General features: G+C 42.1%; 1 protein-coding gene across 1 annotated transcript; it reads left to right on the top strand.

The window, feature by feature from the left end:
* The first annotated feature begins 20 nt into the window (after nt 1–20).
* On the top strand, nt 21–17,243 carry tma16 (translation machinery associated 16 homolog). Its single transcript, XM_055924182.1, has 7 exons — nt 21–127; nt 1,443–1,552; nt 1,649–1,686; nt 10,367–10,451; nt 14,655–14,803; nt 15,329–15,371; nt 16,258–17,243. The coding sequence occupies exons 1-7, from the start codon at nt 125–127 to the stop codon at nt 16,481–16,483; spliced, it is 654 nt and encodes a 217-aa protein (XP_055780157.1). The 5' UTR covers nt 21–124; the 3' UTR covers nt 16,484–17,243.
* The last annotated feature ends 1,332 nt before the right edge of the window (nt 17,244–18,575 follow it).

Genomic DNA, 18,575 nt, shown 5'->3' with positions numbered 1-18,575 from the left:
TCTTTCCGCCGCCGGATGAAATGACGGACAGTGTTGTCCGACGGACCAGCAGCATCCGCCGGAGTTGTCAATACAGAACACGTGTGTTCAACCGATGATCAAACTTCGCACATTCAACTAAAACATGGTAAAATTACACTTATTTAACATCCTTAACATGTATCTATATATGTATAAATATGTTTAGCTATAGCTAGATTTATATAACGTTATAGCGCTCTTAGAACCTAGTGAATGTATACTGCACAAAAATATAAACGCAAAATGCAACAATTTCAACGATTTACGAGTTAAAGTTAATATAAGGAAATCAGTCAACTGAAATAAATAAATTAGGCCCTAATCTATGGATTCCACGTGACTTTAACAAGCACCAAGTCTAGGACTTGCCTAGTTAAATATAAAATAGGTCCTAAAGCTTCTTAACAGCTTCTACCCCCCCAAGCCATAAGACTGCTGGACAGCTCATCAAATGGATACCCGGACTATTTGCATTGAATGCTCTTTTTCTTTTACGCTGCTGCTCCTCGATGTTTATTATCTATGTATAGTCACTTTACCCCTACCTAGATATTACCTCGACTAACCTGTACCCCCGCAGATAGCCTCATTGTTATATATATATTTTTTTTACTTTAGTTTATTTATTTAATATTTTCTTAACTCGTATTTTGCTTAACTTTTAAGTAAGTATTTCACATGACTGGGCAGGAGCGCAGCGATGGGTGGGCCTGGGAGGGCTCCACCCACTGGGGAGCCAGGCCCAGCCAATCAGAATGAGTTTTTCCCCACAAAGGGCATTATTACAGACAGAAAAATTCCTCCGTTTCATCAGCTGTCTGGGTAGCTGGTCTCAAACGATCCCATAGGCGAAGAAGCCGGATGTGGAGGTCCTGGGCTGGTGTGGTTACATGTGGTCTGCGGTTATGAGGCCAGTTGGACGTACTGCCAAATTATCTAAAATGACTTTGGAGGCGGCTTATGGTAGAGAAATGAACATTAAATTCTCAGGCAACAGCCCTGGAGGAAATTTCTGCAGTCAGCATGTCAACCACACACTCCCTCAACTTCAGACATCTGTGGCATTGTGTTGTGTGACAAAACTTCACATTTTAGAGTGGCCTTTTATTGTCCCCAGCACAAGGTGCACCTTTGTAATGATCATGCCGTTTAATCAGCTTCTTGATATGCCACACCTATCAGCCGGATGGATTATCTTGGCAAAAGAGAAATGCTCACTAACTGGGAAATAAGCTTTCTTGCGTATGGACATTTCTAGGATATTTTATTTCAGTTCATGAAACATAGGACCAACACTTTACATGTTGCGTTTATATTTTAGTTAAGTGTAGAATAATGCAAGACAGTGTTCTAACAGTCGTGTGTGTGTGTGTGTGTGTGTGTGTGTGTGTGTGTGTGTGTGTGTGTGTGTGTGTGTGTAGCCGAAGGCGGGGAAAGGTAAACCAACTCAGAAGGAGAAGGTGTGTCATCCCTATAGCAGGAAAGCTGCCTACCTGGCCAGCCAGGAGATACGTCTGGGAAAGAAGGAGAGGTAAGGAGGGAGATGATTTGTGTGTGTGTTTTGAACAGAGAGAATCTTGTATATTGTTATATATTCATAAAGTTAAGTGTGTATCTCTGCCTCCAGACAAAAGAGTGAGAAGGCGACTCGTCTCAACAGCATTGGTGAGTCTGACAGTCTTACTGTACTACTGTGTTACTGTATATTCAGATAGCTAGGTGGGACAACCACATATCACTGTAGTTAGTATATTCAGATAGCTAGGTGGGACAACCACATATCACAGTAGTTAGTATATTCAGATAGCTAGGTGAGACAACCACATATTACAGTAGTTAGTATATTCAGATAGCTAGGTGGGACAACCACATATCACAGTAGTTAGTATATTCAGATAGCTAGGTGGGACAACCACATATCACAGTAGTTAGTATATTCAGATAGCTAGGTGGGACAACCACATATCACAGTAGTTAGTATATTCAGATAGCTAGGTGGGACAACCACATATTACAGTAGTTAGTATATTCAGATAGCTAGGTGAGACAACCACATATTACAGTAGTTAGTATATTCAGATAGCTAGGTGGGACAACCACATATCACAGTAGTTAGTATATTCAGATAGCTAGGTGAGACAACCACATATCACAGTAGTTAGTATATTCATCTTCAGATAGCTAGGTGAGACAACCACATATCACAGTAGTTAGTATATTTAGATAGCTAGGTGGGACAACCACATATCACAGTAGTTAGTATATTCAGATAGCTAGGTGGGACAACCACATATCACAGTAGTTAGTATATTCATCTTCAGATAGCTAGGTGGGACAACCACATATCACAGTAGTTAGTATATTCAGATAGCTAGGTGGGACAACCACATATTACAGTAGTTAGTATATTCAGATAGCTAGGTGAGACAACCACATATTACAGTAGTTAGTATATTCAGATAGCTAGGTGGGACAACCACATATCACAGTAGTTAGTATATTCAGATAGCTAGGTGGGACAACCACATATCACAGTAGTTAGTATATTCAGATAGCTAGGTGAGACAACCACATATTACAGTAGTTAGTATATTCAGATAGCTAGGTGAGACAACCACATATCACAGTAGTTAGTATATTCAGATAGCTAGGTGGGACAACCACATATTACAGTAGTTAGTATATTCAGATAGCTAGGTGGGACAACCACATATCACAGTAGTTAGTATATTCAGATAGCTAGGTGGGACAACCACATATTACAGTAGTTAGTATATTTAGATAGCTAGGTGAGACAACCACATATCACAGTAGTTAGTATATTCAGATAGCTAGGTGGGACAACCACATATCACAGTAGTTAGTATATTCAGATAGCTAGGTGAGACAACCACATATCACAGTAGTTAGTATATTCAGATAGCTAGGTGGGACAACCACATATTACAGTAGTTAGTATATTCAGATAGCTAGGTGGGACAACCACATATCACAGTAGTTAGTATATTCATCTTCAGATAGCTAGGTGGGACAACCACATATCACAGTAGTTAGTATATTCAGATAGCTAGGTGAGACAACCACATATCACAGTAGTTAGTATATTCAGATAGCTAGGTGGGACAACCACATATTACAGTAGTTAGTATATTCAGATAGCTAGGTGGGACAACCACATATCACAGTAGTTAGTATATTCAGATAGCTAGGTGAGACAACCACATATCACAGTAGTTAGTATATTCAGATAGCTAGGTGGGACAACCACATATCACAGTAGTTAGTATATTCAGATAGCTAGGTGAGACAACCACATATTACAGTAGTTAGTATATTCAGATAGCTAGGTGGGACAACCACATATCACAGTAGTTAGTATATTCAGATAGCTAGGTGAGACAACCACATATCACAGTAGTTAGTATATTCAGATAGCTAGGTGAGACAACCACATATCACAGTAGTTAGTATATTCAGATAGCTAGGTGAGACAACCACATATCACAGTAGTTAGTATATTCAGATAGCTAGGTGGGACAACCACATATCACAGTAGTTAGTATATTCAGATAGCTAGGTGGGACAACCACATATCACAGTAGTTAGTATATTCAGATAGCTAGGTGGGACAACCACATATTACAGTAGTTAGTATATTCAGATAGCTAGGTGAGACAACCACATATCACAGTAGTTAGTATATTCAGATAGCTAGGTGGGACAACCACATATCACAGTAGTTAGTATATTCAGATAGCTAGGTGAGACAACCACATATCACAGTAGTTAGTATATTCAGATAGCTAGGTGAGACAACCACATATCACAGTAGTTAGTATATTCAGATAGCTAGGTGGGACAACCACATATTACAGTAGTTAGTATATTCAGATAGCTAGGTGAGACAACCACATATCACAGTAGTTAGTATATTCAGATAGCTAGGTGGGACAACCACATATCACAGTAGTTAGTATATTCAGATAGCTAGGTGGGACAACCACATATTACAGTAGTTAGTATATTCAGATAGCTAGGTGAGACAACCACATATCACAGTAGTTAGTATATTCAGATAGCTAGGTGAGACAACCACATATTACAGTAGTTAGTATATTCAGATAGCTAGGTGAGACAACCACATATTACAGTAGTTAGTATATTCAGATAGCTAGGTGGGACAACCACATATCACAGTAGTTAGTATATTCAGATAGCTAGGTGAGACAACCACATATCACAGTAGTTAGTATATTCAGATAGCTAGGTGGGACAACCACATATTACAGTAGTTAGTATATTCAGATAGCTAGGTGGGACAACCACATATCACAGTAGTTAGTATATTCAGATAGCTAGGTGGGACAACCACATATCACAGTAGTTAGTATATTCAGATAGCTAGGTGAGACAACCACATATTACAGTAGTTAGTATATTCAGATAGCTAGGTGGGACAACCACATATCACAGTAGTTAGTATATTCAGATAGCTAGGTGGGACAACCACATATTACAGTAGTTAGTATATTCAGATAGCTAGGTGGGACAACCACATATTACAGTAGTTAGTATATTCAGATAGCTAGGTGGGACAACCACATATTACAGTAGTTAGTATATTCAGATAGCTAGGTGGGACAACCACATATTACAGTAGTTAGTATATTCAGATAGCTAGGTGGGACAACCACATATTACAGTAGTTAGTATATTCAGATAGCTAGGTGGGACAACCACATATCACAGTAGTTAGTATATTCAGATAGCTAGGTGAGACAACCACATATCACAGTAGTTAGTATATTCAGATAGCTAGGTGGGACAACCACATATTACAGTAGTTAGTATATTCAGATAGCTAGGTGGGATACAACATATCACACTAGTTAGTATATTCAGATAGCTAGGTGGGACAACCACATATCACAGTAGTTAGTATATTCAGATAGCTAGGTGGGACAACCACATATCACAGTAGTTAGTATATTCCTCTTCAGATAGCTAGGTGGGACAACCACATATCACAGTAGTTAGTATATTCAGATAGCTAGGTGGGACAACCACATAGACAACCACATATCACAGTAGTTAGTATATTCAGATAGCTAGGTGAGACAACCACATATCACAGTAGTTAGTATATTCCTCTTCAGATAGCTAGGTGGGACAACCACATATCACAGTAGTTAGTATATTCAGATAGCTAGGTGAGACAACCACATATTACAGTAGTTAGTATATTCAGATAGCTAGGTGGGACAACCACATATTACAGTAGTTAGTATATTCAGATAGCTAGGTGGGACAACCACATATCACAGTAGTTAGTATATTCAGATAGCTAGGTGGGATACAACATATCACAGTAGTTAGTATATTCAGATAGCTAGGTGGGACAACCACATATCACAGTAGTTAGTATATTCAGATAGCTAGGTGGGACAACCACATATCACAGTAGTTAGTATATTCAGATAGCTAGGTGGGACAACCACATATCACAGTAGTTAGTATATTCAGATAGCTAGGTGGGACAACCACATATCACAGTAGTTAGTATATTCAGATAGCTAGGTGGGACAACCACATATCACAGTAGTTAGTATATTCAGATAGCTAGGTGGGACAACCACATATCACAGTAGTTAGTATATTCATCTTCAGATAGCTAGGTGGGACAACCACATATTACAGTAGTTAGTATATTCAGATAGCTAGGTGGGACAACCACATATCACAGTAGTTAGTATATTCAGATAGCTAGGTGGACAACCACATATCACAGTAGTTAGTATATTCAGATAGCTAGGTGAGACAACCACATATCACAGTAGTTAGTATATTTAGATAGCTAGGTGAGACAACCACATATTACAGTAGTTAGTATATTTAGATAGCTAGGTGGACAGCCACATATCACAGTAGTTAGTATATTCAGATAGCTAGGTGGGACAACCACATATCACAGTAGTTAGTATATTCAGATAGCTAGGTGGGACAACCACATATCACAGTAGTTAGTATATTCAGATAGCTAGGTGGGACAACCACATATTACAGTAGTTAGTATATTCAGATAGCTAGGTGGGACAACCACATATCACAGTAGTTAGTATATTCAGATAGCTAGGTGGGACAACCACATATCACAGTAGTTAGTATATTCAGATAGCTAGGTGGACAACCACATATCACAGTAGTTAGTATATTCAGATAGCTAGGTGAGACAACCACATATCACAGTAGTTAGTATATTTAGATAGCTAGGTGAGACAACCACATATTACAGTAGTTAGTATATTTAGATAGCTAGGTGGACAGCCACATATCACAGTAGTTAGTATATTCAGATAGCTAGGTGGGACAACCACATATCACAGTAGTTAGTATATTCAGATAGCTAGGTGGGACAACCACATATCACAGTAGTTAGTATATTCAGATAGCTAGGTGAGACAACCACATATTACAGTAGTTAGTATATTCAGATAGCTAGGTGAGACAACCACATATCACAGTAGTTAGTATATTCAGATAGCTAGGTGAGACAACCACATATCACAGTAGTTAGTATATTCAGATAGCTAGGTGGGACAACCACATATCACAGTAGTTAGTATATTCAGATAGCTAGGTGGGACAACCACATATTACAGTAGTTAGTATATTCAGATAGCTAGGTGAGACAACCACATATTACAGTAGTTAGTATATTCAGATAGCTAGGTGAGACAGCCACATATCACAGTAGTTAGTATATTCAGATAGCTAGGTGGGACAACCACATATTACAGTAGTTAGTATATTCAGATAGCTAGGTGAGACAGCCACATATCACAGTAGTTAGTATATTCAGATAGCTAGGTGGGACAACCACATATCACAGTAGTTAGTATATTCAGATAGCTAGGTGGGACAACCACATATTACAGTAGTTAGTATATTCAGATAGCTAGGTGAGACAGCCACATATCACAGTAGTTAGTATATTCAGATAGCTAGGTGAGACAACCACATATCACAGTAGTTAGTATATTCAGATAGCTAGGTGAGACAACCACATATCACAGTAGTTAGTATATTCAGATAGCTAGGTGGGACAACCACATATCACAGTAGTTAGTATATTCAGATAGCTAGGTGGGACAACCACATATTACAGTAGTTAGTATATTCAGATAGCTAGGTGGGACAACCACATATCACAGTAGTTAGTATATTCATATTCAGATAGCTAGGTGGGACAACCACATATCACAGTAGTTAGTATATTCAGATAGCTAGGTGGGACAACCACATATTACAGTAGTTAGTATATTCAGATAGCTAGGTGAGACAGCCACATATCACAGTAGTTAGTATATTCAGATAGCTAGGTGGGACAACCACATATCACAGTAGTTAGTATATTCAGATAGCTAGGTGGGACAACCACATATCACAGTAGTTAGTATATTCAGATAGCTAGGTGGGACAACCACATATTACAGTAGTTAGTATATTCAGATAGCTAGGTGGGACAACCACATATTACAGTAGTTAGTATATTCAGATAGCTAGGTGAGACAACCACATATCACAGTAGTTAGTATATTCAGATAGCTAGGTGGGACAACCACATATCACAGTAGTTAGTATATTCAGATAGCTAGGTGGGACAACCACATATTACAGTAGTTAGTATATTCAGATAGCTAGGTGGGACAACCACATATCACAGTAGTTAGTATATTCATATTCAGATAGCTAGGTGGGACAACCACATATCACAGTAGTTAGTATATTCAGATAGCTAGGTGGGACAACCACATATTACAGTAGTTAGTATATTCAGATAGCTAGGTGAGACAGCCACATATCACAGTAGTTAGTATATTCAGATAGCTAGGTGGGACAACCACATATCACAGTAGTTAGTATATTCAGATAGCTAGGTGGGACAACCACATATCACAGTAGTTAGTATATTCAGATAGCTAGGTGGGACAACCACATATTACAGTAGTTAGTATATTCAGATAGCTAGGTGGGACAACCACATATTACAGTAGTTAGTATATTCAGATAGCTAGGTGAGACAACCACATATCACAGTAGTTAGTATATTCAGATAGCTAGGTGGGACAACCACATATCACAGTAGTTAGTATATTCAGATAGCTAGGTGGGACAACCACATATTACAGTAGTTAGTATATTCAGATAGCTAGGTGAGACAACCACATATTACAGTAGTTAGTATATTCAGATAGCTAGGTGAGACAACCACATATTACAGTAGTTAGTATATTCAGATAGCTAGGTGGGACAACCACATATTACAGTAGTTAGTATATTCAGATAGCTAGGTGGGACAACCACATATCACAGTAGTTAGTATATTCAGATAGCTAGGTGGGACAACCACATATTACAGTAGTTAGTATATTCAGATAGCTAGGTGGGACAACCACATATCACAGTAGTTAGTATATTCAGATAGCTAGGTGGGACAACCACATATCACAGTAGTTAGTATATTCAGATAGCTAGGTGGGACAACCACATATCACAGTAGTTAGTATATTCAGATAGCTAGGTGGGACAACCACATATTACAGTAGTTAGTATATTCATCTTCAGATAGCTAGGTGGGACAACCACATATCACAGTAGTTAGTATATTCAGATAGCTAGGTGGGACAACCACATATCACAGTAGTTAGTATATTCATATTCAGATAGCTAGGTGGGACAACCACATATCACAGTAGTTAGTATATTCAGATAGCTAGGTGGACAACCACATATTACAGTAGTTAGTATATTCAGATAGCTAGGTGGGACAACCACATATCACAGTAGTTAGTATATTCAGATAGCTAGGTGGGACAACCACATATCACAGTAGTTAGTATATTCAGATAGCTAGGTGGGACAACCACATATCACAGTAGTTAGTATATTCAGATAGCTAGGTGAGACAACCACATATCACAGTAGTTAGTATATTCAGATAGCTAGGTGGGACAACCACATATCACAGTAGTTAGTATATTCAGATAGCTAGGTGGGACAACCACATATCACAGTAGTTAGTATATTCAGATAGCTAGGTGGGACAACCACATATCACAGTAGTTAGTATATTCAGATAGCTAGGTGAGACAACCACATATCACAGTAGTTAGTATATTCAGATAGCTAGGTGGGACAACCACATATTACAGTAGTTAGTATATTCATCTTCAGATAGCTAGGTGGGACAACCACATATTACAGTAGTTAGTATATTCAGATAGCTAGGTGGGACAACCACATATCACAGTAGTTAGTATATTCAGATAGCCAGGTGGGACAACCACATATTACAGTAGTTAGTATATTCAGATAGCTAGGTGAGACAACCACATATCACAGTAGTTAGTATATTCATCTTCAGATAGCTAGGTGGACAACCACATATCACAGTAGTTAGTATATTCAGATAGCTAGGTGGGATACAACATATCACACTAGTTAGTATATTCAGATAGCTAGGTGGGACAACCACATATTACAGTAGTTAGTATATTCAGATAGCTAGGTGAGACAACCACATATCACAGTAGTTAGTATATTCAGATAGCTAGGTGGGACAACCACATATCACAGTAGTTAGTATATTCAGATAGCTAGGTGGGACAACCACATATTACAGTAGTTAGTATATTCAGATAGCTAGGTGGGACAACCACATATCACAGTAGTTAGTATATTCAGATAGCCAGGTGGGACAACCACATATTACAGTAGTTAGTATATTCAGATAGCTAGGTGAGACAACCACATATCACAGTAGTTAGTATATTCATCTTCAGATAGCTAGGTGGACAACCACATATCACAGTAGTTAGTATATTCAGATAGCTAGGTGGGATACAACATATCACACTAGTTAGTATATTCAGATAGCTAGGTGGGACAACCACATATCACAGTAGTTAGTATATTCAGATAGCTAGGTGGGACAACCACATATCACACTAGTTAGTATATTCAGATAGCTAGGTGGGACACCCACATATCACAGTAGTTAGTATATTCAGATAGCTAGGTGAGACAACCACATATCACAGTAGTTAGTATATTCAGATAGCTAGGTGGGACAACCACATATTACAGTAGTTAGTATATTCAGATAGCTAGGTGGACAACCACATATCACAGTAGTTAGTATATTCAGATAGCTAGACAACCTAGACAGGTGAAAGGTGAGTACAACGGTAGTGTGTACCCCCTCTTACCTTCTATTGTCTGTGTGTGTAGGTGAGTACAACGGTAGGGTGTACCCCCTCTTACCTTCTATTGTCTGTGTGTGTAGGTGACAAGCTGCAGTGGTTTCAGAGCCAGCTGGACTCTGAGAAGACAGAGTTCACCAAACAGGACGCCTGTCACATCATAGAGAGGTCAGTATTCATGTGTGTGTGGTTTTGTCTTTTACTATACTGTAGGAGCTAGAAACACAAGCATTTAGTTACGTGTTACTGCGCTGTAGGAGCTGGAAACACAAGCATTTAGTTAGGTGTTACTATACTGTTGGAGCTGGAAACACAAGCATTTAGTTAGGTGTTACTGTAGGAGCTGGAAACACAAGCATTTAGTTAGGTGTTACTATACTGTTGGAGCTGGAAACACAAGCATTTAGTTAGGTGTTACTATACTGTAGGAGCTGGAAACACAAGCATTTAGTTACGTGTTACTGCGCTGTAGGAGCTGGAAACACAAGCATTTAGTTAGGTGTTACTATACTGTTGGAGCTGGAAACACAAGCATTTTGTTAGGTGTTACTATACTGTTGGAGCTGGAAACACAAGCATTTAGTTAGGTGTTACTATACTGTAGGAGCTGGAAACACAAGCATTTAGTTAGGTGTTACTATACTGTAGGAGCTAGAAACACAAGCATTTAGTTACGTGTTACTGCGCTGTAGGAGCTGGAAACAAGCATTTAGTTAGGTATTACTATACTGTTGGAGCTGGAAACACAAGCATTTAGTTAGGTATTACTATACTGTTGGAGCTGGAAACACAAGCATTTAGTTAGGTGTTACTATAATGTTGGAGCTGGAAACACAAGCATTTAGTTAGGTGTTACTATACTGTTGGAGCTGGAAACACAAGCATTTAGTTAGGTGTTACTATACTGTTGGAGCTGGAAACACAAGCATTTAGTTAGGTGTTACTATACTGTTGGAGCTATATAAAAAATAAAAAAAAGCAGTTGGCTAGGTACTGCTCTGTTTCATCTGTCGTGGGACTAGGACAAAGCAGTTGGCTAGGTACTGCTCTGTTTCAGCTGTCGTGGGACTAGGACAAAGCAGTTGGCTAGGTACTGCTCTGTTTCAGCTGTCGTGGGACTAGGGCAAAGCAGTTGGCTAGGTACTGCTCTGTTTCAGCTGTCGTGGGACTAGGGCAAAGCAGTTGGCTAGGTACTGCTCTGTTTCAGCTGTCGTGGGACTAGGGCAAAGCAGTTGGCTAGGTACTGCTCTGTTTCAGCTGTTGTGGGACTAGGACAAAGCAGTTGGCTTGGTACTGCTCTGTTTCATCTGTCGTGTGACTAGGACAAAGCAGTTGGCTAGGTACTGCTCTGTTTCATCTGTCGTGGGACTAGGGCAAAGCAGTTGGCTAGGTACTGCTCTGTTTCAGCTGTTGTGGGACTAGGACAAAGCAGTTGGCTAGGTACTGCTCTGTTTCAGCTGTTGTGGGACTAGGACAAAGCAGTTGGCTAGGTACTGCTCTGTTTCAGCTGTTGTGGGACTAGGGCAAAGCAGTTGGCTAGGTACTGCTCTGTTTCAGCTGTCGTGGGACTAGGACAAAGCAGTTGGCTAGGTACTGCTCTGTTTCATCTGTCGTGGGACTAGGGCAAAGCAGTTGGCTAGGTACTGCTCTGTTTCATCTGTAGTGTGACTAGGGCAAAGCAGTTGGTTAGGTACTGCTCTGTTTCATCTGTCGTGGGACTAGGGCAAAGCAGTTGGCTAGGTACTGCTCTGTTTCAGCTGTCGTGGGACTAGGACAAAGCAGTTGGCTAGGTACTGCTCTGTTTCAGCTGTTGTGGGACTAGGGCAAAGCAGTTGGCTAGGTACTGTTCTGTTTCAGCTGTTGTGGGATTAGGGCAAAGCAGTTGGCTAGGTACTGCTCTGTTTCATCTGTAGTGTGACTAGGGCAAAGCAGTTGGCTAGGTACTGTTCTGTTTCAGCTGTCATGGGACTAGGGCAAAGCAGGTGGCTAGGTACTGTTCTGTTTCAGCTGTCGTGGGACTAGGGCAAAGCAGTTGGCTAGGTACTGTTCTGTTTCAGCTGTCGTGGGACTAGGGCAAAGCAGTTGGCTAGGTACTGTTCTGTTTCAGCTGTCATGGGACTAGGGCAAAGCAGGTGGCTAGGTACTGTTCTGTTTCAGCTGTCGTGGGACTAGGGCAAAGCAGTTGGCTAGGTACTGTTCTGTTTCAGCTGTCGTGGGACTAGGGCAAAGCAGTTGGCTAGGTACTGCTCTGTTTCAGCTGTTGTGGGACTAGGACAAAGCAGTTGGCTAGGTACTGCTCTGTTTCAGCTGTTGTGGGACTAGGACAAAGCAGTTGGCTAGGTACTGCTCTGTTTCAGCTGTTGTGGGACTAGGGCAAAGCAGTTGGCTAGGTTCTGCTCTTTTCAGCTGTCGTGGGACTAGGGCAAAGCAGTTGGCTAGGTACAGCTCTGTTTCAGCTGTTGTGGGACTAGGGCAAAGCAGTTGGCTAGGTACTGCTCTGTTTCAGCTGTCGTGGGACTAGGGCAAAGCAGTTGGCTAGGTACTGCTCTGTTTCATCTGTCGTGGGACTAGGACAAAGCAGTTGGCTAGGTACAGCTCTGTTTCAGCTGTTGTGGGACTAGGGCAAAACAGTTGGCTAGGTACTGCTCTGTTTCATCTGTCGTGGGACTAGGGCAAAGCAGTTGGCTAGGTACTGCTCTGTTTCAGCTGTTTTGGGACTAGGACAAAGCAGTTGGCTAGGTACTGCTCTGTTTCAGCTGTTGTGGGACTAGGACAAAGCAGTTGGCTAGGTACTGTTCTGTTTCAGCTGTTGTGGGATTAGGGCAAATTAGTTGGCTAGGTACTGCTCTGTTTCATCTGTAGTGTGACTAGGGCAAAGCAGTTGGCTAGGTACTGTTCTGTTTCAGCTGTCATGGGACTAGGGCAAAGCAGGTGGCTAGGTACTGTTCTGTTTCAGCTGTCGTGGGACTAGGGCAAAGCAGTTGGCTAGGTACTGTTCTGTTTCAGCTGTCGTGGGACTAGGGCAAAGCAGTTGGCTAGGTACTGTTCTGTTTCAGCTGTCATGGGACTAGGGCAAAGCAGGTGGCTAGGTACTGTTCTGTTTCAGCTGTCGTGGGACTAGGGCAAAGCAGTTGGCTAGGTACTGTTCTGTTTCAGCTGTCGTGGGACTAGGACAAAGCAGTTGGCTAGGTACAGCTCTGTTTCAGCTGTTGTGGGACTAGGGCAAAACAGTTGGCTAGGTACTGCTCTGTTTCATCTGTCGTGGGACTAGGGCAAAGCAGTTGGCTAGGTACTGCTCTGTTTCAGCTGTTTTGGGACTAGGACAAAGCAGTTGGCTAGGTACTGCTCTGTTTCAGCTGTTGTGGGACTAGGACAAAGCAGTTGGCTAGGTACTGCTCTGTTTCAGCTGTTGTGGGACTAGGGCAAAGCAGTTGGCTAGGTACTGTTCTGTTTCAGCTGTCGTGGGACTAGGGCAAAGCAGTTGGCTAGGTACTGCTCTGTTTCAGCTGTTGTGGGATTAGGGCAAAGCAGTTGGCTAGGTACTGCTCTGTTTCATCTGTAGTGTGACTAGGGCAAAGCAGTTGGCTAGGTACTGTTCTGTTTCAGCTGTCATGGGACTAGGGCAAAGCAGGTGGCTAGGTACTGTTCTGTTTCAGCTGTCGTGGGACTAGGGCAAAGCAGTTGGCTAGGTACTGCTCTGTTTCAGCTGTTGTGGGACTAGGGCAAAGCAGTTGGCTAGGTACAGCTCTGTTTCAGCTGTTGTGGGACTAGGGCAAAGCAGTTGGCTAGGTACTGTTCTGTTTCAGCTGTCGTGGGACTAGGGCAAAGCAGTTGGCTAGGTACTGCTCTGTTTCAGCTGTCATGGGACTAGGGCAAAGCAGGTGGCTAGGTACTGTTCTGTTTCAGCTGTCGTGGGACTAGGGCAAAGCAGTTGGCTAGGTACTGTTCTGTTTCAGCTGTCGTGGGACTAGGGCAAAGCAGTTGGCTAGGTACTGCTCTGTTTCAGCTGTCGTGGGACTAGGGCAAAGCAGTTGGCTAGGTACTGTTCTGTTTCAGCTGTCATGGGACTAGGGCAAAGCAGGTGGCTAGGTACTGCTCTGTTTCAGCTGTCGTGGGACTAGGGCAAAGCAGTTGGCTAGGTACTGCTCTGTTTCAGCTGTCGTGGGACTAGGACAAAGCAGTTGGCTAGGTACTGCTCTGTTTCAGCTGTCGTGGGCAGCCTAGCTGCTTGGAGAAGGAGGGGCTTCCTGGAACCTTGAGGGCCTTTTCAATTGTTTAGATCTTTTTTTAGTACATGTGATTGGTGGATTCAAATAAAGTATTTAAAACGTGTGTGTGTGTGTGTGTGTGTGTGTGTGTGTGTGTGTATAGGTACCTACAGAGGTTTGACGGGGAGTTGGACCAGATAGAGCTGGTGAACGGGATCAAAGGTCGTCAGGGTCGTCTCCATGGCAGCAGGGAGACCGTCATCAAACAGACTGTAGAGAGAGAGACCGCTCTGTACCATGGCAACGGCTTCGGTCAGTCTCACACACACACACACACTGTGATACACACACACACGGTGATACACACACGGTGATACACACACACACACACACGGTGATACACACACACACACACACGGTGATACACACACACACGGTGATACACACACACACGGTGATACACACACACCACACACACACACACACACACACACACACACACACACACACACACACACACACACACACACACACCCGGTAATACACACACACACACACACTGACACACACACACACACACGGTGATACACACACACACACACACACACACACACACACACACACACACACACACACACACACACACACACACACACACACACACACACACACACACACACACACACACACACACACACACACACACACACACACACACACACACACGGTAATACACACACACACACACACACACACACACACACACCCGGTAATACACACACACACACACACCCGGTGATACAGATCCCTGACCGTGTGTTCCTCTTCTCTCCTCAGAGATTCCAGACATCATCAACTCTAAACATCTCAAGACCTTCAGGTGAGACGACCAATGACAACCCACCTCTGGCTAGAGCAGGAATCTGATTGGTCTGCGTCAGTAGAGCTGTGATCTGATTGGTTGTTGTCCGTAGAGCTGTGATCTGATTGGTTGTTGTCCGTAGAGCCGTGATCTGATTGGTTGTTGTCCGTAGAGCTGTGATGATTTATGAAAAACAGCTCTATTCGTTACATTTCTCTCAGAAACATTCTCTCACCTGATTGGTTGATTCTGTTGTGGTTTGTTCCTTGTCAATCATTGGCTCTTTGATGAAATTAGCATTCAGACAATATCTTTAATTAAATCATTCAAAAAACTTTATTAATGCAATTGCAGACAGAAGTTGCCAACGGGACCATGTTTCCAGAGTGAGTTCTGCACAATAGAAAAGGGCCCGAGTTGTTTTATTATGCCTAGTGATGTCACTGCCTACGTCATTACCTTCTACTCATGAGACCAAGCCCATGCCACCACAGCTTATACAAACAGTCGTTTCAGTGTTATCTAAAGGCTCAGCAGTAAATGTCCCCGAGTTGATTTATAGTGGAATGTCTGACTAGTCTCTTATCTCTTACACTCCCCTGCAGAGTTCTGTCTCACGTCTCTCAGACCGTTTTCTTTATAAGAGGCAGAGAAATAAACTGTGGAACAATATTAAACCTTTATAATGAATCTATATATTGTTCATCTGTAGTCCAGGACCCTATAAATGTGAGGGAGGTCTTATAACCCTCCCCTTCTATTAATACAACATAATCAATTATTATAATACATCAATCATTTGGTACAGACCCGATCATGACCCCAAGGTGAACCCAACAATTCCATGGTTCTGAACTGTGATTGGATGATTCCATGGTTTTGATCTGTGATTGGTTGGTTTCAGGGAGTGGAGCGGCGATCTAAAGAAGCTTCCCAACATCAAGATGAGGAAGTTCTCTTCCCGAGGGATGGACAGAACAGGAGGAGGAGGAGAGGAGGAGGAGGGGACCGCCGGAGGAGAGGAGGAGGAGGGGACCGCTGGAGGAGAGGAGGAAGGGGGGACCGCTGGAGGAGAGGAGGAGGCCTTGGTGGAGGACTCAGATTCAGATGCCCAGGAAGATGCCCCATAATGCTTTGCGTGTTAGAACTCTGGGGATGTCAGCCATCTTACCTGACTGGGGTTAAGACTGTGTGTGTGTGTCAATACAGACATCTAATAAACCTAAAGACAGACCTGTTGTTCTGTTGTATTGAAGAGACGTCTTTAAACATAGAATTGGAGCGTTGCTGTATTCAAGACATCTTGGAAACTCTAGAAAGATGAGATCAGAGCTTCCCGGGATCAGAGGCAACAAATAGGAAGCTCTACGCAAAAACATGTAAGCACATCTTTACTCTGAGGTTCTGAGTTGTCTTGAACATGGCTAGTTTGTGTCAGTAACTCCACTATACAGGTTGTATCTGTCACGTTCCTGACCTGTTTTCTGTTGTTTTTGTATGTGTTTGACGGTCAGGGCGTGAGTTTGGGTGGGTAGTCAAATCCCTACTCCTCTGAGTAATGGGGTTGTAGTGTTTTCTGTTTCTATGTTGGTTTAAAGGGTGACCTGATATGGTTCTCAATTAGAGGCAGGTGGTTTTCATTTCCTCTGATTGAGAGTCATATTAAGGTAGGTGTTTTCACACTGTTTGTTGTGGGTGGTTGTCTCCTGTGTCAGTGTTTGTTGTACGGGACTGTATCGTGAGTTCGTAGTCAGTACTTGTTCGTTCGTTCTTCGTTACGTGTAAGTTCGTAGTCCAGGTCTGTCTACTTCGTTTGTTGTTTTTGTAATTTGTTCGAGAGTTTTCCGTCTTCGTCTGGTTCTTGTGAATAAATATTATGTCTAACTCCAACGCTGCATTTTGGTCCTCAAATCCCTACTCCTCCTCTTCGTCTGAAGAGGAGGAGGACACCCGATACAGTATCCAGTCAGTAACAGGTTGTATCCAGTCAGTAACTTCACTATACAGGTTGTATCCAGTCAGTAACAGGTTGTATCCAGTCAGTAACAGGTTGTATCCAGTCAGTAACTCCTCTATACAGGTTGTATCCAGTCAGTAACTCCACTATACAGGTTGTATCCAGTCAGTAACTCCACTATACAGGTTGTATCCAGTCAGTAACTCCACTATACAGGCTGTATCCAGTCAGTAACAGGTTGTATCCAGTCAGTAACTCCTCTATACAGGTTGTATCCAGTCAGTAACTCCACTATACAGGTTGTATCCAGTCAGTAACTCCACTATACAGGTTGTATCCAGTCAGTAACAGGTTGTATCCAGTCAGTAACTCCACTATACAGGTTGTATCCAGTCAGTAACTCCACTATACAGGTTGTATCCAGTCAGTAACAGGTTGTATCCAGTCAGTAACTCCTCTATACAGGTTGTATCCAGTCAGGAACTCCTCTATACAGGTTGTATCCAGTCAGTAACAGGTTGTATCCAGTCAGTAACAGGTTGTATCCAGTCAGTAACTCCACTATACAGGTTGTATCCAGTCAGTAACTCCTCTATACAGGTTGTATCCAGTCAGTAACTCCTCTATACAGGTTGTATCCAGTCAGTAACTCCACTATACAGGTTGTATCCAGTCAGTAACTCCACTATACAGGTTGTATCCAGTCAGTAACAGGTTGTATCCAGTCAGTAACTCCACTATACAGGTTGTATCCAGTCAGTAACAGGTTGTATCCAGTCAGTAACTCCTCTATACAGGTTGTATCTAGTCAGTAACTCCACTATACAGGTTGTATCCAGTCAGTAACTCCTCTATACAGGTTGTATCCAGTCAGTAACTCCTCTATACAGGTTGTATCCAGTCAGTAACTCCTCTATACAGGTTGTATCCAGTCAGTAACTCCACTATACAGGTTGTATCCAGTCAGTAACTCCTCTATACAGGTTGTATCCAGTCAGTAACTCCTCTATACAGGTTGTATCCAGTCAGTAACAGGTTGTATCCAGTCAGTAACAGGCTGTATCCAGTCAGTAACTCCACTATACAGGTTGTATCCAGTCAGTAACTCCTCTATACAGGTTGTATCCAGTCAGTAACTCCACTATACAGGTTGTATCCAGTCAGTAACTCCTCTATACAGGTTGTATCCAGTCAGTAACAGGTATCCAGTCAGTAACTCCACTATACAGGTTGTATCCAGTCAGTAACTCCACTATACAGGTTGT

The sequence above is a fragment of the Salvelinus fontinalis genome, chromosome 5, assembly GCF_029448725.1.
Source record: "Salvelinus fontinalis isolate EN_2023a chromosome 5, ASM2944872v1, whole genome shotgun sequence".
Lineage (NCBI taxonomy): Eukaryota > Metazoa > Chordata > Actinopteri > Salmoniformes > Salmonidae > Salvelinus > Salvelinus fontinalis.
Note: the sequence above shows the minus strand (reverse complement) of the source record. Positions and strands in the feature narration are given on the sequence as shown.